Source organism: Diplotaxodon limnothrissa, linkage group LG20 (genome assembly GCF_057381915.1).
Source record: "Diplotaxodon limnothrissa isolate DT_005_m linkage group LG20, D_limnothrissa_male_GT1.1, whole genome shotgun sequence".
NCBI classification, from domain to species: domain Eukaryota; kingdom Metazoa; phylum Chordata; class Actinopteri; order Cichliformes; family Cichlidae; genus Diplotaxodon; species Diplotaxodon limnothrissa.
The window spans coordinates 30,889,379-30,917,354 of NC_140615.1; the positions used below are offsets into that span (position 1 = coordinate 30,889,379).

General features: G+C 45.0%; 1 protein-coding gene across 1 annotated transcript; it reads left to right on the top strand.

The window, feature by feature from the left end:
• The first annotated feature begins 3,004 nt into the window (after positions 1-3,004).
• LOC146611191 (immunoglobulin superfamily member 21-like) lies at positions 3,005-27,976 on the top strand. Its single transcript, XM_085345586.1, has 10 exons — positions 3,005-3,167; positions 20,513-20,670; positions 23,870-23,991; positions 24,091-24,209; positions 24,569-24,684; positions 26,097-26,610; positions 26,718-26,818; positions 26,962-27,154; positions 27,233-27,271; positions 27,897-27,976. Exons 1-10 carry the CDS (start codon positions 3,005-3,007, stop codon positions 27,974-27,976), a joined length of 1,605 nt encoding a protein of 534 aa, XP_085201712.1.

Below are 27,976 nucleotides of genomic sequence, written 5' to 3' on the forward strand. Positions count from 1 at the left end.
TTTTGGTCTGGACCTGAATGTGGGCAGACCATGTCAAGTCTGAGGAGATGTGGACACCGAGATACTGAGGACTGCACACTCTCCACTGGAGCTCTATTAATGATAATGGGCTTGTAGTCTCTTTGCTGACTCCTTCTGAAGTCCACCACCCCCTCCTTGGTCTTGCCGACGCTCAGCTGGAGGTGGTTGTCCCGGCACTACGATGCCAGATTCTTCACTTCATCCATGTAGGCCGCCTCATCGTTGTTGGAGATGGCGTCCAACACCAGCCTTGGGTGACCACACAGACTGAAGTGTAGAGGGAGTAGAGAGGAGAGGACACACTCCTGTGGCGCTCACGTGCTGATGTTGATGCTGTTGGAGATGCAGCTACCCACCCTCACCACCTGAGTACCGCCAGTGAGGAAGTCCAACACCCATAGGGTCAGTGCAACTGGACGGTAGTCATTCAGGCATGAGGGCTGCTTGTTCTTTGGGACAGGGATGATGGTAGATCTCTTGAAGCATGTGGGGACCACAGACTTAGCCAGGGACACGTTGAAAATTGAAGTGAACACACCTGCTAGCTGGTTAGCACAGCACCGCAGCAGAGGGTCGGTGATGCCGTCTGGCCCCGCCGCTTACCTTGTGCTCAGAGCTGAGGAGCCTGAGCTGGCGACAGAACTGGTGACCAGAGATGGGCAGTAACGCGTTCTGATTACTTTTTTCAAGTAACGAGTAAAGTAAGGGATTACTATTGCAAAAACGGTAATTAGATTACCGTTACTTTCCCGTAGGAACGCTGTGTTACTGCGTTACTAAAACCGTGATTTTTTTGCGAGAATGTCTCACAACAGTGACGTAAGCGAGTGTGCCGTTAGTGACAACAGCTGTGTGCAGATCAACAATGGATCACATATCGATTGTGGGAGAGAGTATGAGCGTGCAGCGTTTAAAGCGTGGAAGTACTGACCTTACTTTGAGTTTGATTCCATAAAAAGTGACAAAAACATTAGTGTCCGTTGTGCGTGGGAAGAAAACTTCTTTTGACAGCGAAAAAAAACCCCTAAACTTCCAAGCAAGCACCGAGTGCGCTACCACGTAATGGGAAATTCACAGAGAAACTCGCGGATTCTTCAACTGACCGCGGCACACCTGCACCAGGGTAAACCCCCGCCTACTGCAGTCCTGCTTTACAGGTAAAAATAGAGCAACAGGACCGCTGAGTCTTTGACTTTATTTATTTTCTGCTGTGTTTTACTTGCATCTATTTGAAAGAGTGAGTGTAAACACAAAAAATATTTTATTTTATGTGCTGGAATGTGTAGAAAATAGGTTTAAATGTTAAACTAATTTCTTCAAGTCAGAGAATGGTGCATATAATTAAATTTTTTGCTTGATGCATAAAGTTAAAAGATTAAAACTAATACAACAAGTTTTAAAAAGGGACCTTTCCATTTGATTACATTTTGTATGATGGATTATGTAGAAAAAGTAGAATTGGGCTGAAAGATCTATCGCTTTATCACCTCTTCAGGTTGTAAATCGTGTTTTTAAAAAGTAACTAAGTAACTAAGTAACTAAGTAATTAATTACTTTTGAAAATAAGTAATCAGTAAAGTAACGGGATTACTTTTTTGGGGAAGTAATCAGTAATTAGTTACTGATTACTTTTTTCAAGTAACTTGACCAACACTGCTGGTGACAACACTGGAAACTGAGCTGGTGACCAAAGTGATGGTTGTGGTGGGAGTGGAGCGGGTAGTGGAGTAGATGACTGAGCTGACGGCTGGGCAGCTGACAATAGTAGTGGTGGTTGTAGTGGAAGTTGAGTGGGCTCACCGTCTTTCAAACTGTTTAGTCACAGGACGGCCAGTCTTTAATATTCCACTCACAGGTTAAATACGGAAACTACTCTTGTAGTTTCTAAACTGGGGAAAACTAAGAACTAAACAACAATCCTGAACACGAGGCGACAGCGAGAACATGAAGAAGGATAATCAGGGAGAACTGTCGGAGGAACACAGACGGACCAGTAACAATCAGGAGAAAACACAGGGCTTATATACACACAGGAGCAACCAGGGAATGAGAAACAGGAGGGAGACACAGCTGGGGTTAATTATACATAACGAGACAAGGGGAAGCAAAACTAGACTCACTGCACGTAGGACTGGGAGAATCAAAATAAAACAGGAAACAAGACACAATTCACAAATACGCGGACAACAAACAACAAATGAATAACCAATAATCAGGAAATAGAAATCAAACATAAAACACTGGGAAACACCCAGGACCATGACAAAAAACATCCGAGTTTTTTTCAAACCGCAATCAAGGTCTGAACAGAACTTGAAACTCAGCCTTAAGGCTGATGGACAGTTCTCTGTACAGCACTGCCAAAGCCAACATGAGGAAGCATGTCAAGGAAGGTAGTGTGCTTCTTGGCAGATGACTACCCCCACCAGGTGTGGAGAGACATCCAAGCCCTCTCCAACATCAAAGGCCAGAGCCACCCAGCCCCTGACGGCAGCCTCACACTTGGAGAGGAGCTTAACACCTTCTTTGCCCAGTTTGAGATGACCCCTCTCCCACACCCCTGCCCTCCTTCTCTCCCGCACCAGGCACACACCCCTGTCCCTCCAGGAACATGAGGTTAAGAGGAGACTGAGAGTGGTGAACCCCAGGAGAGCTGCTGGCCCAGACAGCATCCCAGGGGCTGCGAGGACCAACTGGTAGGGGATCATCACCAGGCTGTTCAACCTCTCCCTGACTTATGCCAGGTGGGAACGGTGTCATTCCCATCCCCACAAACCTGGAATAGACAGCCTTAATGACTACAAACCTATAACCCTCACATCTGTAGTCATGAAGTGTTTTGAACAGATAGTGTTTTCGCACCTTAGAGACTGCATACGGCCCTGTCCTGACTCCTACCATTTTGCTTACAAATCAAATCAGAATCAGAATCAGAATCAAAGTACTTTATTGTGATCCCAAGGGGAAATTATGTATTGGGGATATGAATTGGGAGGAGACCTTCACCATCACACTTCAGAGAGCACTGAGCCATCTGGAGAACAGTAAGAGTTATGTGAGGATGCTCTTTGTGGACTACAGCTCAGCATTCAACACTACAATCCCAGACATCCTTGCCACCAAAGTGGACCACCTTCAGATGTCAAGTATGCCGATGACACCACCATAAGCTGCTGCTGGCCTTCTACTGTGAGGAGTGGTAGAAGTGGAGCAGCTCTCCTACTGCCTGGGTATTTGAAATGCAGAGGCCACGACTGACAACAGGAAGGCTGCACAAAGGGTAAATAACACTGCCCAAAAAATCATTGGCTCCCCTCTGCCATCCCTGGAGGCCATCACCAGCACCTCCTGTTTCAGGAAAACCAGGGCCATCACAGGTAACCCCTTGCATACTGCCCACTACCTGTTTCACCTGTTTGGCCTGGTTCTCCTGGAATTTCTTCCTGTTAAAAGCGAGTTTTTTCTTCCCACTGTCATTAATTTTATCTTGTGCTTTTGTTTTATTGTCCTTCATTGTGTCATTGTTCTATTATGTGTTTTATCCTATTGTACAGTGTCCTTGGGTGTCTTGAAAGGCGCTTTACAAATAAAATTTATTATTATTATATGATTTTTGGGGTTTTCTCTTCTTTCTCTTTCTCTTCTTTCTTCTTAATTGTACTTAATTTTCTATCTGTGTACTCTTTTCAATGAACTCTCACTTCTTCCAATTTTCTTTTCAGCAGAAAAGAAAAATAACCAGCTGTTCTCCACAGAACCAGCAAAGGTGTACTCTCAGTGGCAAGGGAACAATAAGAGAACAGCACCACCAAGGCTGGAGACGGAGCAATACTGGAAGAGCATATGGGAGAAGGACGCAACCCATAACGGCAATGCTCAGTGACTAGTGGATCTGAGGGCAGACCATAGCAACCTCCATGAACAGGGTCCAGTAACCATCATGGTGGCAGACATCCAAGCAAGGGTCTCTAGTATGAAGAGTTGGACAGCACCAGGCCCCGACATGGTTCACGCCTACTGGCTGAAGCTGACTACACTCCACGAGCGTCTGGCAGCACAAATGAACCAGCTGCTAGTGGACGAGAGACACCTGGAATGGCTAACCGAAGGTCGGACGGTCCTGATCCCCAAGGACCCCAAGAAGGGACCGGTCCCATCCAACTACCGACCAATAATCTGCCTCAGTACTACATGGAAGCTCCTGTCAGGCATCATATCGGCTAAGATGAAAAGGCACATGGGTCAATACATGAGCGGGGCACAGAAAGGGATTGGCAAGAATACCAGAGGTGCAAAACACCAGCTACTGGTAGACAGAACAGTCAGCCGAGACTGCAAGACCAGGCTGACCAACCAGTGCACTGCCTGGATTGATTACAAGAAGGCCTATGACTCAATGCCCCACAGCTGGATACTGGAATGCCTAGAATTGTACAAGATCAACAGGACCCTAAGAGCCTTCATCAGGAATTCAATGGGGATGTGACGTACAACACTAGAGGCCAACTCCAAGCCCATAGCACAAGTCACCATCAAGTGTGGGATCTACCAAGGAGATGCTCTGTCCCCACTGCTGTTCTGCATAGGCCTGAACCCCCTCAGTGAGATCATTGACAAGACTGGCTACAGATACCGACTACGGAACGGAGCAGTTGTCAGCCACCTCCTGTACATGGATGACATCAAGCTGTATGCCAAGAGTGAACGAGACATCGATTCACTGATCCACACTACGCAATGACATCGGGATGTCATTCGGGCTGGAGAAGTGTAGTCGGATGATAACAAAGAGAGGGAAGGTAGTCAGAACTGAGGGGATCGAGCTACCAGAAGGCAACATTGCAGACATAGAGGACAGTTACAAGTACTTGGGGTTCCTGCAGGCGAATGGGAACCATGAAGAGGCAGCTAGGAAAGCTGGCTTTCCTGGAAGATGGCCCCAACTGACCGAGTGCTCGGTGAATACCTCAGGCAGCAGAAACCCAAGAAAGAGGAGGGATACAAGGAACCATGATGGAAGGACAGGCCCCTGCATGGTATGTACCACCGGCAGATAGAGGAGGTGGCTGATATCCAGAAATCCTACCAGTGGCTGGACAAAGCTGGACTGAAAGACAGCACAGAGGCACTAATCATGGCAGCACAAGATGCTAGCAGGCAGGGCATACATGGAACGCAATAACCAAGTGGCCGGCATAGTATACAGAAACATCTGTGCCGAATATGGCCTGGAAGTTCCGAGGTCAAAATGGGAGACACCCCCAAGGGTGGTGGAGAATGACCGAGCTAAGATCCTGTGGGACTTCCAGATACAGACGGACTCTGTATCAAAGTGCAAAGCCTCACAGATGATGTGCAGCAGTGGGTCCCTCAGTCTGTCCTCACTCTGGACACTTGCAGTTGTCACACATGGAAATCAAATGTGTGATAAGCTGCAGGATTCAAACACAAGTGTAACTTATAAACACATGTTCATACTTTTATTCCACAATCAGAGAGAAAGAAAGAGAGAAAGAATGCAGGACAGACAGACAGGTGACAGTCTCAGGTGTATACACTGCTACAAAACAGCACAAGAGAAGGAGGATTTAGTGTTTGTGTTACTACGAGTGCTAAACAAGAAGAGTTTCCAGATGGTACAGTGGACACATGTGTGACTCCTGTGATCAAAGCATCTTTCTTTCAGCTTAACGAGTGAACCGTCAGCTCGTTCAAACACACGTTAAAATCCGTTTGGCTCGACACCACCGAACAGAGGCAGCAATATAACATAGCTAACATTAACAGTGCAGTGAATCCTGCTTGTGCCGTGATATTCAGGACTACAAACCGAGCAGCATCACTGAGTTTCAGCTTGTTGTGTTTGTGGATATATGACTGACTTTAATTATCCATAAAATCATCACATTCTCTGTAAGATTATGGTCAACTATTGAACGGCGTATATTTTAAAGTAAAGGCTCTAAAACCAAGTTAGTACAAACATCACTAATGTCACATAACTCTGCCGACATGTGGCCAACAGGAATGTCTTCATTATTAAACATTCGCACATAAATAAGTGACATAATATTCAGTACTTTTGACAGTTCACTCTTCGGCCGCTCTGCTTCTGCCGTATTTTGCGGCAAAATTATCCACACCCACCGCCGCGCTATGAATTCTGGGATATATGGGACCACGAAGCGTGCACCGGACGACGCTTGACATTTGGGAAATCGACAGCATATTTGGAGTATGCATTTGAAGTACCCTTCGGATTGGGACAGCCGTCATTGCGTCGCGGTGACGTAATAATTCAATTCAATTCAATTTTATTTATATAGCGCCAAATCACAACATAAGTCGCCTCAAGGCGCTTCATAGATACAGAGAAAAACCCAACAATCATATGACCCCCTATGAGCAAGCACTTTGGCAACAGTGGGAAGGAAAAACTCCCTTTTAACAGGAAGAAACCTCCGGCAGAACCAGGCTCAGGGAGGGGCGGCCATCTGCTGCGACCGGTTGGGGTGAGAGAAGGAAGACAGGATAAAAGACATGCTGTGGAAGAGAGACAGAGGTTAATAACAGATATGATTCAATGCAGAGAGGTCTATTAACACATAGTGAGTGAGAAAGGTGACTGGAAAGGAAAAACTCAATGCATCATGGGAATCCCCCGGCAGCCTATGTCTATTGCAGCATAACTAAGGGAGGATTCAGGGTCACCTGGTCCAGCCCTAACTATATGCTTTAGCAAAAAGGAAAGTTTTAAGCCTAATCTTGAAAGTAGAGATAGTGTCTGTCTCCTGAATCCAAACTGGAAGCTGGTTCCACAGAAGAGGGGCCTGAAAACTGAAGGCTCTCCCTGTCACGGCTCCCGAGGCGAGCCGTGTGGAATAAATGAGGATCCAATCGCAGGCAGTCGTGGAGAAGTGAAGGTGATTTATTGAACACAAAAAGAATGTGGACAAACAGCAAAACGGGGCTCGAACTAAACTAAACTGGGAAACAACTAAACTACAGAGCACAAACCTGAATGAAAACGAGCAGAGGAGGATGACGATGAACAGCAGGGAGAAGACACGGTGGATACACAGACTGACACTGAGTAATACAGACGAACCGGCAACAGGCAGGAGAACACACAGGGCTTAAATACACACACCAGTAATCAGGGGATGAGAGACAGGAGGGCAACACAGCTGGGAGGAATCTGGGCTGACGGGACAGGGGAAACGTAAACTGATCACACTCACATACGACACGGACCTTCACAATAAAACAGGAAACTCAGACACATGGAACCAGACAAGACATTGAACTAAACAGACAGATTCACAAACAGATGGGGTGACACCATAGACAGACAGATACAGACGCAGACTCAGAGGCAGACCGAATATAACACAGAACTTAAACAATCATCATCTAGAAAATGATAACAAACTAAAAGCGCTGGGTCACCGACCCAGGACCATGACAGTACCCCCCTCAAGGGCTGGCTCCAGACAGCCCAGCAGAAACACAAAAACCGACCAAAACAAAACAGAAAAGGACCCGACCAGGGCGGGCGGAGGGGGCCCAGGACGGAGGGACAGAGTCCAAAAAGGCCCAGATGGCCAAGTTCAGGAGGCCGACCATGCGAATGGCAGCGGGGCAGGTCCGGATGCCGGCCACGCAGTAGGCAGTGGCGCGGAAACAGTTCTGGGGGCCGACCGTGCGGACGGCAACAGCGGCGTGGAAACAAGTCCGGAGGCCGGCCACGCGGAAGGTAGTGGCGGCGTTCAGGAGGGCGTCCACGGTGGCGGAGATGCCCAACAAGCGGCCTGGCAGATGACCGACGATGTGGAGGTGGTAGTAGGGGACCTGAAGGCTGCGTGGCCCCTGCAGCCCCAGGCGAAGCGGAAGCTGGACCAGACGAGGCGGAAGCGGAGGCTGGACCAGACGAAGCTGATGAGGACGCTGAAGCAGAAGCTGGACCAGGCGATGCTGATGCTGAAGCTGAAGTTGGACCAGGCGATGCTGATGAGGATGATGAGGATGCGGAGGCTGGACCAGGCGAGGCTGAAGCAGAAGCAGAGGCTGGACCAGGCGAGGCTGAAGCAGAAGCAGAGGCTGGACCAGGCGAGGATGATGCTGAAGCAGAAGCTGGACCAGGCGAGGATGATGCTGAAGCCGGAGCCGGACCAGGCGTGGGTGATGCTGAAGCCGGAGCCGGACCAGGCAACGGCGAGGATGATGCTGATTCTGGACCAGGCGAGGATGCAGCAGAGGCCGAGCCAGGCGACGGCATGGGTGAAGACACGGAGGCTGCAGCTGGCGTGGATGAAGACACGGAGGCTGCAGCTGGCGTGGATGAAGACACGGAGGCTGCAGCTGGCGTGGAAGCTGGAGACGGAGGCGCTGCAGCAGGCGGCGGCATGGATGAAACTGCTGCTGCAAGCGAGGATGAGGCTGCTGGTGGAGCAGCTGGTGGCTGGACGGGCTCCTCGGGCCCCCCAGCTGACGAGGAAGGAGGCTGGACGGGCTCCTCGGGCCCCCCAGCTGACGAGGAAGGAGGCTGGACGGGCTCCTCGGGCCCTCCAGCGAGAACAGTCTCAGGACCAGTGGGCACAGGGGCACCCTGGAACACACAGGACAAAACCAGCAGGTGCGAGGACCTCTGGCAGAAATAGATCAGAACCAGCAGGCTCACGGGCCTCTGGCAAGGATAGATCAGAACCAGCAGGCGCACGGGCCTCTGGCAGGGACAGATCAGAACCAGCAGGCGCACGGGCCTCTGGCAGGGACAGAACAGAACCAGCAGGCGCACGGGCCTCTGGCAAACACATAGCAGACTTCAGCCGCCCAGAGCATTGACTCTGCTCAGGCAGTGACAGCCGGGTGCAGTCCTCAGCTGGGTTCCTAGCCTCCAGGGGTCCAGAGTGGGCTGAGGGCTGAAACTCAGCCTCTGGGGAGGCCCTGGAGCGCGTCACAGTCTCCGAACTGGCCAGCTTTTTAGGAATGATTACATTATCATTAGGTTTGACGTTCTGCTTAGAACAAACGGATGAAACACAGTTCCTTTTAGATTGATTTGACTGAGCTTGTTGTACCGGAGTAGCAAGTGACACAGGGTGCAGGGCTAGTGGCTGCTGAACAGGAGGCTGAACTGAGGGTGACTGAAACAATGGTTGGGATGACGACGGTGGTGGAATTGGAGACTGAGCTTGAGGCCGGGCGGCTAACTGAGCTTGAGGCCGGGCGGCTAACTGAGCTTGAGGCCGGGCGGCTAACTGAGCTTGAGGCCGGGCGGCTAACTGAGCTTCCGGTTGCAGTTCAAAAGAATAAACAGTCCTGGTATTATCAGAGCTGGTGTTAATTGTCTCTGGGATATATGCCACAGTTTCAGCAGACCCTGGGTTAGCTGACATGGGTTTAACAGGTTCAGAAGAACAACAGCCCTTTGCTTTCACTGAAGTCTTAAAAATGCCAACCTGGGAGAGATCGGTTATCACGAAGGTAGGTAAGCTTTGTGAATTAGCTCCCACTGACACACCCCGAACAACCCCAGAAGAAAAAGTCTCAAAGTTCAGATTGGAGCTGTTATCCTTTTTACTCACCACAGTCGGCCGCTCTGATATCCTGGGGTCCGACTGTGGCGAGGGGCGTCGACGGCGTGAGTGCCGTTTCCCATTTGAAGGCTGGACCGACGGGCCGGGCAGGACACTCTCCGTCGGGTCAGGGAGTGAAGCATGAGTTGCAGGGTGGGTGGTAGCAGGAGGGATAAGATGAAGCTCGTTCAGAACGAAATTCTGTGTGAGCGGGTGAAGTGAGCTGAGCAACCAGGGGAGACCAGAAACTAAGCGCTGTAGCCGAACAGCTATGCCTTGGCGGAATTCTCTCCCCTCATGCTCGAGCCATAAGTTAATTAATTTGTCCACAGAGTAAACAATATCCTCCCGGAGCTCCTCGGGCGGGTTGACTGCTGCTGGGTCCATAGTGGCCGGTTCGTACTGTCACGGCTCCCGAGGCAAGCCGTGTGGAATAAATGAGGATCCAATCGCAGGCAGTCGTGGAGAAGTGAAGGTGATTCATTGAACACAAAAAGAATGTGGACAAACAGCAAAACGGGGCTCGAACTAAACTAAACTGGGAAACAACTAAACTACAGAGCACAAACCTGAATGAAAACGAGCAGTGGATACATAGACTGACACTGAGTAATACAGACGAACCGGCAACAGGCAGGAGAACACACAGGGCTTAAATACACACACCAGTAATCAGGGGATGAGAGACAGGAGGGCAACACAGCTGGGAGGAATCTGGGCTGACGGGACAGGGGAAACGTAAACTGATCACACTCACATACGACACGGACCTTCACAATAAAACAGGAAACTCAGACACATGGAACCAGACAAGACATTGAACTAAACAGACAGATTCACAAACAGATGGGGTGACACCATAGACAGACAGATACAGACGCAGACTCAGAGGCAGACCGAATATAACACAGAACTTAAACAATCATCATCTAGAAAATGATAACAAACTAAAAGCGCTGGGTCACCGACCCAGGACCATGACACTCCCTCCCATTCTACTTTTAAATACTCTAGGAACAACAAGTAGGCCTGCGGAGCGAGAGCGAAGTGCTCTAATAGGGTGATATGGTACTACAAGGTCATTAAGATAAGATGGGGCCTGATTATTTAAGACCTTGTATGTGAGGAGCAGGATTTTGAATTCAATTCTGGATTCAACAGGAAGCCAATGAAGGGAAGCCAAAACAGGAGAAATATGCTCTCTCTTTCTAGTCCCTGTCAGTACTCTTGCTGCAGCATTTTGGATTAGCTGAAGGCTTTTCAGTGAGTTTTTAGGACATCCTGATAATAATGAATTACAGTAGTCCAGCCTGGAAGTAATAAATGCATGAACTAGTTTTTCAGCGTCACTCTGAGACAGGATATTTCTAATTTTAGAGATGTTGCGCAAATGGAAGAACGCAGTCTTACATATTTGTTTAATATGTGCATTGAAGGACATGTCCTGGTCAAAAATGACTCCAAGGTTCCTCACAGCGTTACTGGAGGCCAAGGTAATGCCATCCAGAGTAAGAATATATATATTATATTATATATTTATGTATTTTATTTTATTGTTTACACTATTTAATTTGTAAAATATGTGTACACACACACACACACACACACACACACACGTACACACACACACACACACACACACACACACACACACACACACACACACACACACACGTAGAAAAATATTTAGTATACAAATCCAGAAATGCATATACTATTATATATTGTACATATTAGTTTCAGATGTAGCCATTCTTGTATTTTGCTTGTTTACGTTATTGTATTTTGCACAACTCTGTTGCTTGTGAAGCTCGCACACAAGAATTTCACTCACATGTACTGTACCAGTGTACCTGCACATGTGATGTGACAATAAAAGTGATTTGATTTGATTTGATTTGAATCTGGTTAGATACCATATTTCTAGGCTTTTCAGGGCCGAGTACAATAACCTCAGTTTTATCTGAATTAAGAAGCAGAAAGTTAGCGGCCATCCAGGTCTTTATGTCTTTAAGACATTCCTGCAGTTTAACTAATTGGTGTGTGTTATCTGGCGTCATGGACAGATAGAGCTGGGTGTCATCTGCATAGCAGTGAAAATGTATGCTATGTCTTCTAATGATACTGCCTAAGGGAAGCATATATAATGTAAACAGAATTGGTCCTAGCACTGAACCCTGTGGAACTCCATAATTAACCTCAGTGTGTGAAGAGGACTCTCCATTTACATGCACAAATTGGAGTCTATTAGATAGATATGATACAAACCACTGCAGTGCAGTACCTGTAATACCTACAGCATGTTCTAATCGCTCTAATAGGATATTATGGTCGACAGTATCGAATGCTGCACTAAGGTCTAGCAGGACAAGCACAGAGATGAGTCCACTGTCAGAGGCCATAAGAAGATCATTTGTAACCTTCACTAAAGCTGTTTCTGTGCTGTGATGAGCTCTGAAACCTGACTGAAACTCTTCAAATAAGTCATTCCTCTGCAGATGATCTTTTAGCTGTTTGACAACTACTCTTTCAAGGATTTTTGATATGAAAGGAAGGTTGGAGATTGGCCTATAATTAGCTAAGACTGCTGGGTCTAGAGATGGCTTTTTGAGTAAAGGTTTAACTACAGCTAGCTTGAAGGCCTGTGGTACATAGCTGATTATTAGAGATAGGTTGATCATATTTAAGATCGAAGAATTAATTAATGGCAGGACTTCTTTGAGCAGTTTTGTAGGAATGGGGTCTAAAAGATACGTTGATGGTTTGGAGGAAGTAATTATTGAAGTTAACTCAGAAAGATCAATTAGAGAAAAAGAGTCTAACTTAACATCAATGGTACTAAGAGTAGCTGTAGATAATATTACATCTGTGGGATGATTATTGGTAATTTTTTCTCTAATGATAAAAAATTTTATTTGTGAAGAAGTTCATGAAGTCATTACTAGTTAACGTTAAAGGGATTGTTGGCTCAAAAGAGCTCTGACTTTTTGTCAGCCTGGCTACAGTGCTGAAGAGAAACCTGGGGTTGTTCTTATTTTCTTCAATCAGTGATGAATAGTAAGATGTTCTGGCTTTGCGGAGGGCTTTCTTATAAAGCAGCAAACTATTTCTCCAGGCTAAATGATGATCCTCTAATAGGTCTCAAAATGCGTACTTCAAGCATGCGGTCTCTTAATGGACACAGCCATAGACATGCCACACAAGCTTGACAACATGGACACAACACAGACGTGAAACACATGACAGACTGGACAGGAAACATGACACATGATCTATGTGTCATAATCCAATCTATTTTTAAACCAAAATTGGTATTGTGAGAATGTTGGTGATACCATGCTTTAAGATGTAAATGCCTATAAAATTGACATAAAATCACTTTTCTTTGAAAACTTTTTGCTTAGTTTGTTGGAGAAAAAGCAAAATCTTGAAATCTTGTGACAATAATGGAATGCATTGTTCTGGAAGAGGCATACCTGAAGTATTTATCACAAAAACTTGTCTGGTAATATACCTGGGCTTTTCCTTCCCTGTCTTGTCTTCCTTTTGTGGTGTGCAACTGATGAGGGTGAGGGGATACTAAAATATAAGGCAAAAATATAAGTGGTAGGCAGACTAGCGATGAGAAGCGATCCGTGACCTCAACTGCATGATCATGAAATCCACTGAGTGGAGCAAGTGTGCTGGCAAAATTTGGAAGAAATGGTGGGAGAAGACATCAGAAGAAATTCTGGACAATGAGAGACCTTGGTAGGGGAATGAGAGGAACCTCAGTCAGGTAGTGACGTGCTCGCAACAGAAGCTCTGATGGTGAAGCATGCTGGGAATTTTTGACGCTCTAGGTAAAGTTGTCACGGTCCCCGTGCCTGCCCAGCCGGCCTCATAAGGCTACACTTGTGTTTTTGCTTTCTCTCTCTCTCTCCCCTACCTCTCTGCCTGGGCGGAGCTCACTGCTGGCTCCTGCCCTTGGCTTACACACCTGTTGGCGATCAGCTGATTTCCCGACTACTATTTGAGGCTGGGCCACAGATTTTCTCATCGCTGGATAATTGTGCTACTAACTTTACCTTCCCGGACCTGTGACCTCCCAGCTGTACGAACGTGTGTGAGTTGGATGTGAGGACGTGAGCGAACGTGAGAGAGAGAGCCTTCCCCTAATCCCTTGGAACCCTGGATTTTTCCCCGTCACTGTATATATTATCGCACTGGTGTGTAAATAAACGGTGCTCTGAGACGTCAACCTGTTCTGCGCTTGAGTCCCTGCTTTCAGATTGTGACAAAAGTAAAGAAAAATTGTTCATAGAGTCGTTGGGGCCATATACATTTACGAAATGTATTTTTTGTTCCATGATAATATCTTAAACAGTGATGTACCTCCCCCTATGGATCTTTGATGAGCTTTAGACTTTGAAATGGTATTGGTTTGTGTATAGGGATGGCCTATACTATACAGTGGGGCAAAAAAGTATTTAGTCAGCCACCGATTGTGCAAGTTCCCCCACCTAAAATGATGACAGAGGTCAGTAATTTGCACCAGAGGTACACTTCAACTGTGAGAGACAGAATGTGAAAAAAAAAAATCCATGAATTCACATGGAAGGATTTGTAAAGAATTTATTCGTAAATCAGGGTGGAAAATAAGTATGTGGTCAATAACAAAAATACAACTCAATACTTTGTAACATAACCTTTGTTGGCAATAACAGAGGTCAAACGTTTACGATAGGTCTTTACCAGGTTTGCACACACAGTAGCTGGTATTTTGGCCCATTCCTCCATGCAGATCTTCTCGAGAGCAGTGATGTTTTGGGGCTGTCGCCGAGCAACACGGACTTTCAACTCCCGCCACAGATTTTCTATGGGGTTGAGGTCTGGAGACTGGCTAGGCCACTCCAGGACTTTCAAATGCTTCTTACGGAGCCACTCCTTTGTTGCCCGGGCGGTGTGTTTTGGATCATTGTCATGTTGGAAGACCCAGCCTCGTTTCATCTTCAAAGTTCTCACTGATGGAAGGAGGTTTTGGCTCAAAATCTCACGATACATGGCCCCATTCATTCTGTCCTTAACACGGATCAGTCGTCCTGTCCCCTTGGCAGAAAAACAGCCCCATAGCATGATGTTTCCACCCCCATGCTTCACAGTAGGTATGGTGTTCTTGGGATGCAACTCAGTATTCTTCGTCCTCCAAACACGACGAGTTGAGTTTATACCAATAAGTTCTACTTTGGTTTCATCTGACCACATGACATTCTCCCAATCCTCTGCTGTATCATCCATGTGCTCTCTGGCAAACTTCAGACGGGCCTGCGCGTATGAAGTTGACAAGTTTCACCACAGGATTCAGCTGTAACACCGATTTACATAGAGATTCCTGGTGGATGATGCAGTGGAGGAAAATCACATCCTGGTCAGAGTTTTCATCTTTCACTTTATTCTGGATTCTCCTCAGCAGGCCAACGTTTTTTCCCGTTAAATTTGGAGATCCATCTGTGGTGACGTTAACAAGCTTACTCCAGGGAAGCTTCATGTTTTCGATGGCAGCAGACACTCGTTCAAACAAGTCCTCTCCCCGTGTTTGTCCTTTCAGAGACTCCATTGTCAAAAACTCCTCCGTTATTTCAAAGGTTTCGTTGATTCCTCGGATAAAAATGAGGAGCTGAGCAGTGTCTTTGACATCGTTGCTTTCATCCAGTGCTAAAGAATAAAAAGTGAATGACTTCGCCTTTTTGTTTAATATGCTGGTGATATCTTCATCTATTAGTTCTACACGGCGAGTCACTGTCCGCCGTGATAAACTGATTTTCTCAAATTTGTCTTTGGTCTCCGGGCACAAAATACCTGCTGTCTCTACCATACATTCTTTTAAAAACTCGCCCTCTGACAGTGGTTTGCTGGCCTTTGCTATTTTGAATGAAAGCATAAAACTGGCCTTGGTACTTGACTCTTGAATGGCAGTTTGACGGTGAAAAAAACTTTGCTGAGCCTTCAAATTAGCTGCCAACTTCTCAGCAGCAGATTCCCGTTCTTTTGTTGAGAGCTTGCTAGCATAATTTGCGTGCTTTGTGGCAAAGTGACGGCTAATATTATACTCTTTAAAAACCGCCACAGTTTCTTGGCATATCAGGCAAACAGCAGATGATCGGTGTTCAGTGAAAAAATATTTAGTTGTCCACTCCTTTTTGAACACTCGACATTCTCTGTCCACTTTCCTTTTCTTGGGTCCGCTCATCTTCATAGAGGGGTGGTAGGTCACAGGGTAAAGTGCAAACGTGGAGTAATAGGCCTACGCCGCTTCACCTCAACAAAGCCAATATATCTAGAGTGCGCCATCTAGTGAGGAAACATCAGAATTGCAGGGGAAATAAAACATTAACAAGGTTAATTTATTAAATTTTTTTCAAGTTTGGCGGGCCGGATCAAAACGTTTAACGGGCCGCACGTGGCCCCCGGGCCGTAGTTCGCCCATGCCTGAACTAGAGTTATTCAATATTCCAGCGACGAGTAGCTCAGCGCCCCTGCCTTAAGAAGTGTCAGTAACCAAATGCAGAATCACTGGTGATCAGCTGCAGGTGCGTGGGCCAAGGGTGGGAGCTCAATCTGAGCTCCGCCCAGGCAGAGAGACAGGAGAGAGAGAGAGCAAGGCGAGCAAGAGAGGGGAGAGCAAAGGCAGAGCAAACAAAAACAAAAACATTTGTGGCCACACTGGGCTGGCCGGGCAGGCACAGGGACCATGACAACGTGTTCATTTAGTTGGTTGCTTTCATGAGTGTCCACCACAGCAGGTCCTTTGTTTGTCCCCCGTTTCCCCAGTCATGGTCTGTGTGTCTGTCTGGTTTCTCTTGCCTTTCTGTCCCTTGCTCTCCTTGTTCTTATGCCCTTTCTCGTCCCTCCCTCTCTCGCCCCTCCCTCTGTTCCCTGGGTTTCATCAGTCTGCATCTTGGTGTGTATGTTTCACGTACTTCCTGTTTTTGTTTGAAACTAGACAAGAGTCCTGTGTGTTCCATACTCGGTTGTTCTTCCCCTGTCTCGTCAGTTGATTTTGTTCACCTGTGTTCCCCAGGTGTTTCATCTCTGCTCTGACCCCCTCTGATGTATTTACTGTCTGTGTCTCCCTCCGTCCAGTGTGGTGATCTCCCTCATCCTCTGGCTGTGTGTTCCGGCTGGTATCTCAGTTTAGGTTTCTTGGTTTATGTACATAGTCATTCAGCAATAAAGCTGTGTTTAAGTTTAATTTTCCCAATTAGTCTGCATTTTGGGTCCTATATCAAGCCTTCACTGCTACATGACAACAGACCATTGAAAAGATAAATCAAATCAATTTATTTATATAGCACTTTTCACAGGATAAAAACCACAAAGTGCTTCACAATAATATAAAACAGAAATACATAAAATACATCAATGATCAAACATACAGCACAAATTAAAAGCCAATTTAAATAAATGAGTCTTAAGCTGCTTTTTAAAAGAATAAATAAAATCAAGGCAACGCAATGATGGAGGGAGAGCATTCCACAACCTGGGGGCCACCGCTCTAAAAGATCGATCTCCTCTGGTCTTAAAACAAGTTTGTGGGACTACCAACAGCCTTTGATTAGATGATCTCAGGCTGGAAGCCAGTGTAATGAACGTAACACTGGTGTAATGTGCTCTCTTTTTCGTATCTTAGTTAAAAGCTTTGCAGCAGCATTCTGGACTAACTGGAGATGGTCAAGATTCATTTTGCTCAGACAAAGAAAAAGACTGTTACAATAATCTAAGCGAGATGAAATAAAAGCATGAATAACCATTTCTAACTCAGATTTAGCAAAATTCACAGTTTGGAGATGTTTCTTAGCTGAAAAAGGCAATTCCTAATTAACTGACGAGACTGTTGTTCTAGGGACATGGCAGAATCAAAGATCACACCAAGGTACCTGAGGCTAGGGTGAACAGATGAGCGAGAGAACCAAGATGCTGTTTGATATCTGGTTGTCGGGGGCAATAATTAATGTTTCTGACTTCTCAGAGTTCAGCTGTAAGTAGTTGTGACCAAGCCGCTATTCAATGGAAGCTAAACATTTAATTAAACAGGACAGTTTATGGACTTCCATTGGCTTAAAAGAGCAATAGAGCTGAATATCATCAGCATAGAAGTGATAAGACACCTCAGGGAACTGCCTAATTAGAAGTCCTAGAAGTAACATGTACAAAAGAAAAAGAATAGGACCCAGAACTGAACCCTGCGGTACCCCACATGTCAGATCTTTAGAATGTGACATAAGTCTGACTGATTTGGGCTGGTTGGTGAGGAGATCAGTGATACAGGATCAGATGGTATCCTCTGTGGACTGATTTGCTCTGTAAGCAAAGTGGTAGGGGTCCAGAGAGGGCAGTAGGCAGTCTCTGATATGCTGAGACACTCGAAACACTTCATGACTGAAGATTTAGGGGGTATAGGTCTGTAGTCATTGAGGAAGTCTATTACAGGCTTTTAGGGAATGGGAATCATTATGTAGGCCTTCAGACAGGTGGTAATGGTGGCATGAGTCAGGCAGAGGTTAAACAACCTGATGAAGATCCCCTCCCAGTTGGTCCGCACAGGCTTTGACCACAGCCCCATGCCATCATGGCCACAAAGCTCTCTTGGAGTTCACCACTCTCAGTTGCCTCCTTACCTCATGCTCCTAAAGGGAGAGTGCTGGGTGAGAAGGAGGGGGAGGTGAGGTGACGCTGAGCAAAGAAGTTGTTGAGCTGCTCTGCTAAGTGTGAAACTGAAGGCCTCATCCTCCTCCTGTGAGCCTCCTTAGCTTGTTTGACACCCCTCCTAGAGTTGGCTCTGGCAGTGCTGTACAGAAAACTTTCCCTCAGCTGGAAGGCAGAGTTACCAGTTCTGATCAGAGCCTGTACTTCTCTCGTGATCCAAGGTTTCCAGTTAGGAAAAACTGTTATATTCTCAACACAGCACTTAATGTAGAAAAGGACAGACTAGGTGAAGCTCTCCAGGTCCTGCTGTTCAAAGATGAATCAGTCTGTCAGATCAACACCTGTAGCTGGATGAGAGCACCATCTGGCCATGTTTTAGTGACCTGGGTGCTTGGAGGGGTTTGTTTCCTGAGGATGGTTTAAAAACAGATGAAGAGCAGAGACGAGTGGTCATATTGTCAGAGGTGGGGGAGGGGTGTCGCTTGATGTTACTGTGCACATGGTCCAGTGTCCTGTTGCCCCTGGTAGAGCACTTTGGGGAGTACAGCTTTCAAATAAATAAAGTCCTCAGCAACAACATGCCTCAGCCTTGATGTATATACAGGGAGTGCAGAATTATTAGGCAAGTTGTATTTTTGAGGAATGATTTCATTATTGAACAACAACCATGTTCTCAATGAACCCAAAAAACTAATTAATATCAAAGCTGAATGTTTTTGGAAGTAGTTTTTAGTTTTAGCTATTTTAGGGGGATATCTGTGTGTGCAGGTGACTATTACTGTGCATAATTATTAGGCAACTTAACAAAAAACAAATATATACCCATTTCAATTATTTATTTTTACCAGTGAAACCAATATAACATCTGCACATTCACAAATATACATTTCTGAGATTCAAAAACAAAACAAAAACCAATCAGCGACCAATATAGCCACCTTTCTTTGCAAGGACACTCAAAAGCCTGCCATCCATGGATTCTGTCAGTGTTTTGATCTGTTCACCATCAACATTGCGTGCAGCAGCAACCACAGCCTCCCAGACACTGTTCAGAGAGGTGTACTGTTTTCCCTCCTTGTAAATCTCACATTTGATGATGGACCACAGGTTCTCAATGGGGTTCAGATCAGATGAACAAGGTGGCCATGTCATTAGTTTTTCTTCTTTTATACCCTTTCTTGCCAGCCACGCTGTGGAGTACTTAGATGCGTGTGATGGAGCATTGTCCTGCATGAAAATCATGTTTTACTTGAAGGATGCAGACTTCTTCCTGTACCACTGCTTGAAGAAGGTGTCTTCCAGAAACTGGCAGTAGGACTGGGAGTTGAGCTTGACTCCATCCTCAACCCGAAAAGGCCCCACAAGCTCATCTTTGATGATACCAGCCCAAACCAGTACTCCACCTCCACCTTGCTGGCGTCTGAGTCGGACTGGAGCTCTCTGCCCTTTACCAATCCAGCCACGGGCCCATCCATCTGGCCCATCAAGACTCACTCTCATTTCATCAGTCCATAAAACCTTAGAAAAACCAGTCTTGAGATATTTCTTGGCCCAGTCTTGACGTTTCAGCTTGTGTGTCTTGTTCAGTGGTGGTCGTCTTTCAGCCTTTCTTACCTTGGCCATGTCTCTGAGTATTGCACACCTTGTGCTTTTGGGCACTCCAGTGATGTTGCAACTCTGAAATATGGCCAAACTGGTGGCAAGTGGCATCTTGGCAGCTGCACGCTTGACTTTTCTCAGTTCACGGGCAGTTATTTTGCACCTTGGTTTTTCCACACGCTTCTTGCGACCCTGTTGACTATTTTGAATGAAACGCTTGATTGTTCGATGATCACGCTTCAGAAGCTTTGCAATTTTGAGACTGCTGCATCCCTCTGCAAGATATCTCACTATTTTTGACTTTTCTGAGCCTGTCAAGTCCTTCTTTTGACCCATTTTGCCAAAGGAAAGGACGTTGCCTAATAATTATGCGCACCTGATATAGGGTGTTGATGTCATTAGACCACACCCCTTCTCATTACAGAGATGCACATCACCTAATATGCTTAATTGGTAGTAGGCTTTCGAGCCTATACAGCTTGGAGCACGACAACATGCATGAAGAGGATGATGTGGACAAAATACTCATTTGCCTAATAATTCTGCACTCCCTGTACAACAGAGCAGCAGTGAATAGTATAAGAAACTACAGGACTATTGACTGTGCAGAACCTTTCTATTCACTGCAGGAGTCTTATCTTCCTCTGTTTTCTTCTTGGCAGGTTATTTAACCGTTACTAGTGAATCTCTTCCTCCTGTCGTCATTGGAGATACAGTCACACTCAAGTGCAACTTCCAAACAGATGGCAGCCTGAAAGAGATTGTGTGGTTTCGGGAAAGCGAACAGGTAAAGTTAGTTAGCTTTGAGCTGAATGATGATCTTGCGTGTGTAATGCTGCAACAAGAGTACTGAGAGGGACTAGAAAGAGAGAGCAGATTTCTCCAGTACTGGCTTCTCTTCATTGGCTCCCTGTTAAATCCAGAATCAAAATCCTTGTCATCACATTACAAGGTCTTAAATAATAAGGCCCCATCTTATCTTGAAGACCTAATAGTACCGCATCACCCCAACCAAACACTTGGCTCTCAGACTGAATCAGAGTCAAAATGACTTTTATTTCCAAGTTTGTGCGTGGATCTTGCTGTGGTGTTATGGTGAAAAGTATTTACAGTATATGTAATATATACATCACTGTATAAATATTAACAATAAATACACATAAAAGAAATATATAATACCTAGTACCTACAGTTATAGAATACAAATGATAAATTAACAAATATGTAAGATTATGAGTGAGGGGAGTGCAAAATGTAGATAGGAAATGATGTGCAAAGTCTTTATAGCCTGAGTATATTGTATTTCCGTTGTTTTTTCCTATCAGCCTACCTCTCTGACATGTCTTCCCAATGTGATGTTTGTGTAAAGTTTGGTCAGAAGGTTCCTTTGTAAGTGCGCATGCACCATTAGCGTGCTGCCTGATGTAACCTATAATTTCCTTCGGGATTAATAAAGTATTCTGATTCTGATTCTGATTTACAACAAAGTGCAAACACCGGTTACACTCAGCAGAAGGGCCAGATTACACTTTTCCAAAAAACAGAGCCTGCATAGTTAAGGGGGAAAATTTTTTTTTGGGCAGATATGAAATAGACAAGATAAATTTATACCAGAATCATGGGAAGAGAAAAATATGATAATGGAAAAGCAACAGCCCATGATGTGCCAGCATGTGCCAGTGTGTTTATCTAATTTTACAGATGGATTTATTGATGTGGCTGCTATGTCAGTCTGACTTCTGAAGTGCACAGGGCTATATTTAATGCTTAGATTCAGTCAAATGATGCAAAACTGATCGGACAGTACTTCAAACTACTGATGGACAATGACCCAAAGCCAGCTGCAAAATACACCTAAGAGTTTCTCATGGCAAAGAAATGGGATATTCTTCAACCGCTGCGTTAGTCAACTAATCTCAACACAAAAACTGGAAATACATTTTTTACTTTTTTATGTTGGGGTTGGCAAATTGCACATGTCAAGGCTGATATAGGACTTTCAAATTGATACCATAGGCGTGTCTACTAAAACTCTCAGGCGATTTTGAATCTCAGTGACCTCAACTTGAAGGTTAGAGGTCAGAGGTCAAGCTTTCTGAAATGGTAAATGGTAAAATGGTAAATGGCCTGTATTTATATAGTGCTTTACTAGTCCCTAAGGACCCCAAAGCGCTTTACATATCCAGTTATCCACCCATTCACGCACACATTCACACAATGTTGTAAAGCGATAACTCGAGACGGAAATCACATAAGATTTTGAAACTGATACCATAGGTGTATCTGCTTGGAAGCTGAGGCGTGCATAAATTCATACAGTGGGGCAAAAAAGTATTTAGTCAGCCACCGATTGTGCAAGTTCCCCCACTTAAAATGATGACAGAGGTCAGTAATTTGCACCAGAGGTACACTTCAACTGTGAGAGACAGAATGTGAAAAAAAAAATCCATGAATCCACATGGTAGGATTTGTAAAGAATTTATTCGTAAATCAGGGTGGAAAATAAGTATTTGGTCAATAACAAAAATACAACTCAATACTTTGTAACATAACCTTTGTTGGCAATAACAGAGGTCAAACGTTTACTATAGGTCTTTACCAGGTTTGCACACACAGTAGCTGGTATTTTGGCCCATTCCTCCATGCAGATCTTCTCGAGAGCAGTGATGTTTTGGGGCTGTCGCCGAGCAACACGGACTTTCAACTCCCGCCACAGATTTTCTATGGGGTTGAGGTCTGGAGACTGGCTAGGCCACTCCAGGACTTTCAAATGCTTCTTGCTTCTACACTCCTTTGTTGCCCGGGCGGTGTGTTTTGGATCATTGTCATGTTGGAAGACCCAGCCTCGTTTCATCTTCAAAGTTCTCACTGATGGAAGGAGGTTTTGGCTCAAAATCTCACGATACATGGCCCCATTCATTCTGTCCTTAACACGGATCAGTCGTCCTGTCCCCTTGGCAGAAAAACAGCCCCATAGCATGATGTTTCCACCCCCATGCTTCACAGTAGGTATGGTGTTCTTGGGATGCAACTCAGTATTCTTCTTCCTCCAAACACGACGAGTTGAGTTTATACCAAAAAGTTCTACTTTGGTTTCATCTGACCACATGACATTCTCCCAATCCTCTGCTGTATCATCCATGTGCTCTCTGGCAAACTTCAGACGGGCCTGGACATGCACTGGCTTCAGCAGCGGAACACGTCTGGCACTGCGGGATTTGATTCCCTGCCGTTGTAGTGTGTTACTGATGGTGACCTTTGTTACTTTGGTCCCAGCTCTCTGCAGGTCATTCACCAGGTCCCCCCGTGTGGTTCTGGGATCTTTGCTCACCGTTCTCATGATCATTTTGACCCCACGGGATGAGATCTTGCGTGGAGCCCCAGATCCAGGGAGATTATCAGTGGTCTTGTATGTCTTCCATTTTCTGATGATTGCTCCCACAGTTGATTTTTTCACACCAAGCTGCTTGCCTATTGTAGATTCACTCTTCCCAGTCTGGTGCAGGTCTACAATACTTTTCCTGGTGTCCTTCGAAAGCTCTTTGGTCTTGGCCATGGCGGAGTTTGGAGTCTGACTGTTTGAGGCTGTGGACAGGTGTCTTTTATACAGATGATGAGTTCAAACAGGTGCCATTCATACAGGTAACGAGTGGGGGACAGAAAAGCTTCTTACAGAAGACGTTACAGGTCTGTGAGAGCCAGAGATTTTCCATGTTTGAGGTGACCAAATACTTATTTTCCACCCTAATTTATGAATAAATTCTTTACAAATCCTACCATGTGAATTCATGGATTTTTTTTTTCACATTCTGTCTCTCACAGTTGAAGTGTACCTCTGGTGCAAATTACTGACCTCTGTCATCATTTTAAGTGGGGGAACTTGCACAATCGGTGGCTGACTAAATACTTTTTTGCCCCACTGTATCTATATGGTCCGCCTCCTCTAGTTCAATTGATTCTAATTCTAATGTACTTCTCCCTGGCAGATTATTGAAGGAGCCAGTGCCAAGCAAAAGATTTTCAGCTATAATGCCATGTACAACACTAGCTACTCCAACATGGAGGACAACCGCAAACGGGAGGACCTAGTATACCAGTCAACAGTTCGGTGAGACTAGTACACTGAAATAGTGTTTTTGTTATGCTCTATGATAATTTTCCACAGAAAATCTGAGTTGTTAATAAAAATCATTCTTTGCATGAACAGACTTCCAGAAGTTCACATGGAGGATGATGGCCTGTATGAGTGCCATGTAGGGATTTATGACAGAAATTCCAAAGACAAAGTTATTCTAGCCTCTAGCAGTATCACCCTCACTGTCATAGGTATGTATTCATACTCATGTTGTCCCATGAACATCTCTGGCTGTATCAGTGGTTTTCTCTTGGCACCATGTATATCTTTTACTAAATTCTGTAGTAATTTATGGAAGTATTGTAAAGTATTTCATTATAGCTATAGTTTGGTTATAATTTGCCATTGGTGTATATTTTACAGGAAGAATTCATTACACTGGGGTAATAAGTTGTAAAAATAGTAAAAAAAACATTATTGTAATGTTTTGAAATTTTTGCTCTTTAAGGTCTTTGCACTCCAGTGTCAGCTCAGCTTCATTAAACACACCTTCAATGAAATGAAAGCACCTTCCTCTTTGACTGCCTTGGTCATTGTATTTTCTCTCCAGTACCTCCAAAGTCTATCTCTGTGGTGGTGGCCAACAGCCCAGCTCCATTCAGCCGCTACGAGGCTCAAAACTTCACTCTGGTTTGCATTGTTACAGGAGCAAAACCAGCTCCCATGGTGAGATGGAGAATTTTTATGTCTTTATCTCTCTTGAAAGATTTGGTATTTACATCACTGCTAAGTATGTGAGGAAGGATAACTTAATTGTTGATCATCAGCCTATTTATGAATATGGAAACAACTCAAATATTTTCCTGATAGAGTTGAAAACTGTGTTCTTTCTTTCACTGCAGAATTAATTTAGTGTGCACTGCTGGATTTGGTTGGTGCTCACATAAAAAGAGCAATAACCCCTACTTGATGCACCCTACAGCAGTTGGAAATTTGGAAGCAAAAAAGCTATTTAAAACTGTGTTCTGTACCCTGGATGACCTCTTTTGAACATTGGAATTGGGAATTTATTGCATTGGGAATTAATATTGGAGAATATTATGTGGCTGTAAGCAGGAAAACTCCAACAATCAGCAGTGCAGTGACAGCTCCTTTATTTACAGTATGCTTTCGTGTTTTCCACTTATGAAGCCAACAGAATTAGAGGCAATGTCATTTTAGAAACATAATTCTGGCTACCCTCCCTCCCTCCTCCCCCCCTCTTGCCCTCAGCAGAGATAGTTTCAGCCCTATCCCAGGCAGTGACCCTGAACTAGATAAGCAGAATTAAATAGATGGATACAATTCTTGCTGAAAATGCCACTACAAAATAAAAAAGCAATAGAGCAAGAACAATGCAGACCCATCTTATAGCAAAATGCAAAAGCTCTTATGTACACTGAAAGGATGGTTAGATTTTGTTATTCACCCTGTTCCTATTTCATTTCCCCCTTCTGCACTGTAAGCCTGTTTGGATGCCTAAACCTAAATGACTAAAAACAAAGATAAATCTAAACATGTTGCCACACGGGGAACAAATCCTGTATGTAAAGTTGTCTTAGCACTACCAACCCCTGAGAAGTGTCTGCTATCAGTGAAGACAACAGGAGCAAGTGCAACTGCCAATAACCTTGATAATGTCCAAGTTGGTGTCTATATCATAGACTTGTAAAAATTACAACCTGACGATTATTTGATTTTCCTGGTTGCTGCTTAGCCGTAAAAGGCTGAGTTATTATTATCTACTGGGCGGGTGGGAAAACAGGCGGCATGGACTTCCAAATGAATTAATAGCACAGGTGCAAATACTAAAAATCTCAGTGACCTCAACTTCAAGGTCAAGGTCAAAGGTCAACTTTTCTGAAAATCACCTGGAAGATTTCAGATTTAAACCATAGATCTATGGAGGAGGAGCCTGAGGGGTAGCACTGGTGGCTGCCAGCATTTTTAAAAATTTTACAGCTGTGGATGAGACTCACATTTCTGCACTATCCTACTAACTTTAACACACACAATGGAGTTCTCCAGCTGAACTTGACTTATGATTAAATGTCTTCAAAATGCCTAGTGAGCTAAGTTTTTCTCTCTCTGCTGTTTAGGTATACTTCAAGAGAGATGGTGAGCTTATTGATGTTGTGCCAACAGCCCAGTCTTTTTCTTCAGTAGGAGTTCAAAGTAAGAGCCCAGGTCACAAAAAGAGCTGGACTATGAACCAGGCAGGGCTTTGGAGTACCCAGGTGTTGACCAGTCGAGATGTTGATGACACCAAACTCCAGAGGACCCTGCTGGAGCAAGAGGAGAAGCAGGCCAGGCTAGACCATAATGGACCTGTTGACTCTCAGGGCCAAGAAGAAGAGTCCGAACTGAATCCTGAGGAAACCACTGAGATTATCCCTGAGACAATAGTGAGCAGGGAATTTCCCCGCTGGGTTCAGACTACTGACCCTCTCTATTACTTCTATCACCGGCAGCAGGCAGCAGGCGATGGCACCATGGAGGTTAGAGCCATGCTAACCTGGAGCCTCAACCCCCAGCTTGACAATGAGGCTCTATTCAGCTGTGAGGTCAACCACCCAGCTCTATCCATGCCCATGCAAGCTGAGGTCACATTGGGTGAGTCATTCACTAACTGGCTGAGCTAACATGCAAACAGAGTTGTTTTTAAATCCAGTCACATGTGTTCAGTGTCCAGTGTGTTATTTTTACATTTTTCCTCTTAGCTGCTCCCAGAGGACCTAAGCTGTCCATGAGTCCCAGTAAAGCCAAAGTGGGAGATACAGTGCGGATCACTGTCCAGGGCTTCCAGCTGGGACCTTCTGCAGTGAGTATTCAACACAGAGACTCTAAAAATCATTGTGAAGTTTAAAAATCTGAACTTGTAGTACTTCTGTTGGATAGCTGTGACAGTTTCAATGGCATAAAATTTAAAATGCTTCTCATGCTCACACACCTGTGTGTCCACAGAGTGAAGTCTTCCCTGAGCCAATGTTCACTTGGACCAAGGTTGGTGGGGATCTGCTCGATGGCAGAGCAGTCCATAACGGAAGGGAACTCATCCTGGAGAGAGTCCCTGCTGAGCTCAATGGCTCCATGTTTCGCTGCACAGCCCAGAATCCTCTGGGCTCCACAGATACCCACACCCGCCTGATCGTGTTTGGTGAGTTGTTTGTGTAGGGATTAGTTCTGATCAGTCAATGCTTTCGGTCTTTTCAAAGCGAATCTTGTGTTTTTACAGACAACCCAAGACTGAAGAGAGGAAAAGAACATTACATTGGTACGTCAGTTTCAGTACAGCTACAACTGTGACGGTGGCAACTTTGCACGAGTCTAAAAGAAAAACAAGAAGTATAAAAAGAGAGTGACCTCAAGGTGTGGGCTTTTTGGGAGTTCCCAGCACATTTTAATAACTACACATAATCTGATTACCTCCAGGAGGTAGGGCAGGTCATCTGCTACTCAAAGGTCGGTGGCTCAGTCGCTGGCTCTTCCAGTCCACAGTGCCCTGAGTGAAGATACTGAATCCCAAATTGCAAATTCATGATAGAAAACAGTTAAAGGCATTGAATTAAGTGATGAATCAATGTGTCAAAAGTATTTACAGTACAAGGTTTATTTTTGAAACTGTTTGCAGTTTTTATTTATTTATATAGTATTTATGCACCAGGTGTGTAGTTAGAAGAAAGGACAGTGTGTTTGTCAGTGTGACACTTTGATGTATTTGTGATCATTTTCAAACTTTGGAGTTTTGCGCGCGCACACACACACACACACACACACACACACACACGTACTGGATTGATAGATAACAGGACAAACTGGCTGGTTGACAGTACAAATACCACATGCTTGGATAGGAGGTTGTTACATCAGCATTTGAATTTTGTCTTGTTTGTGTGCAGCCATCAACACAGCAGTCGGTCGGCACTCCTTCACATTATCCACCATTCTACTGCTGAGATTCATCTGTGAGCTGACGTGA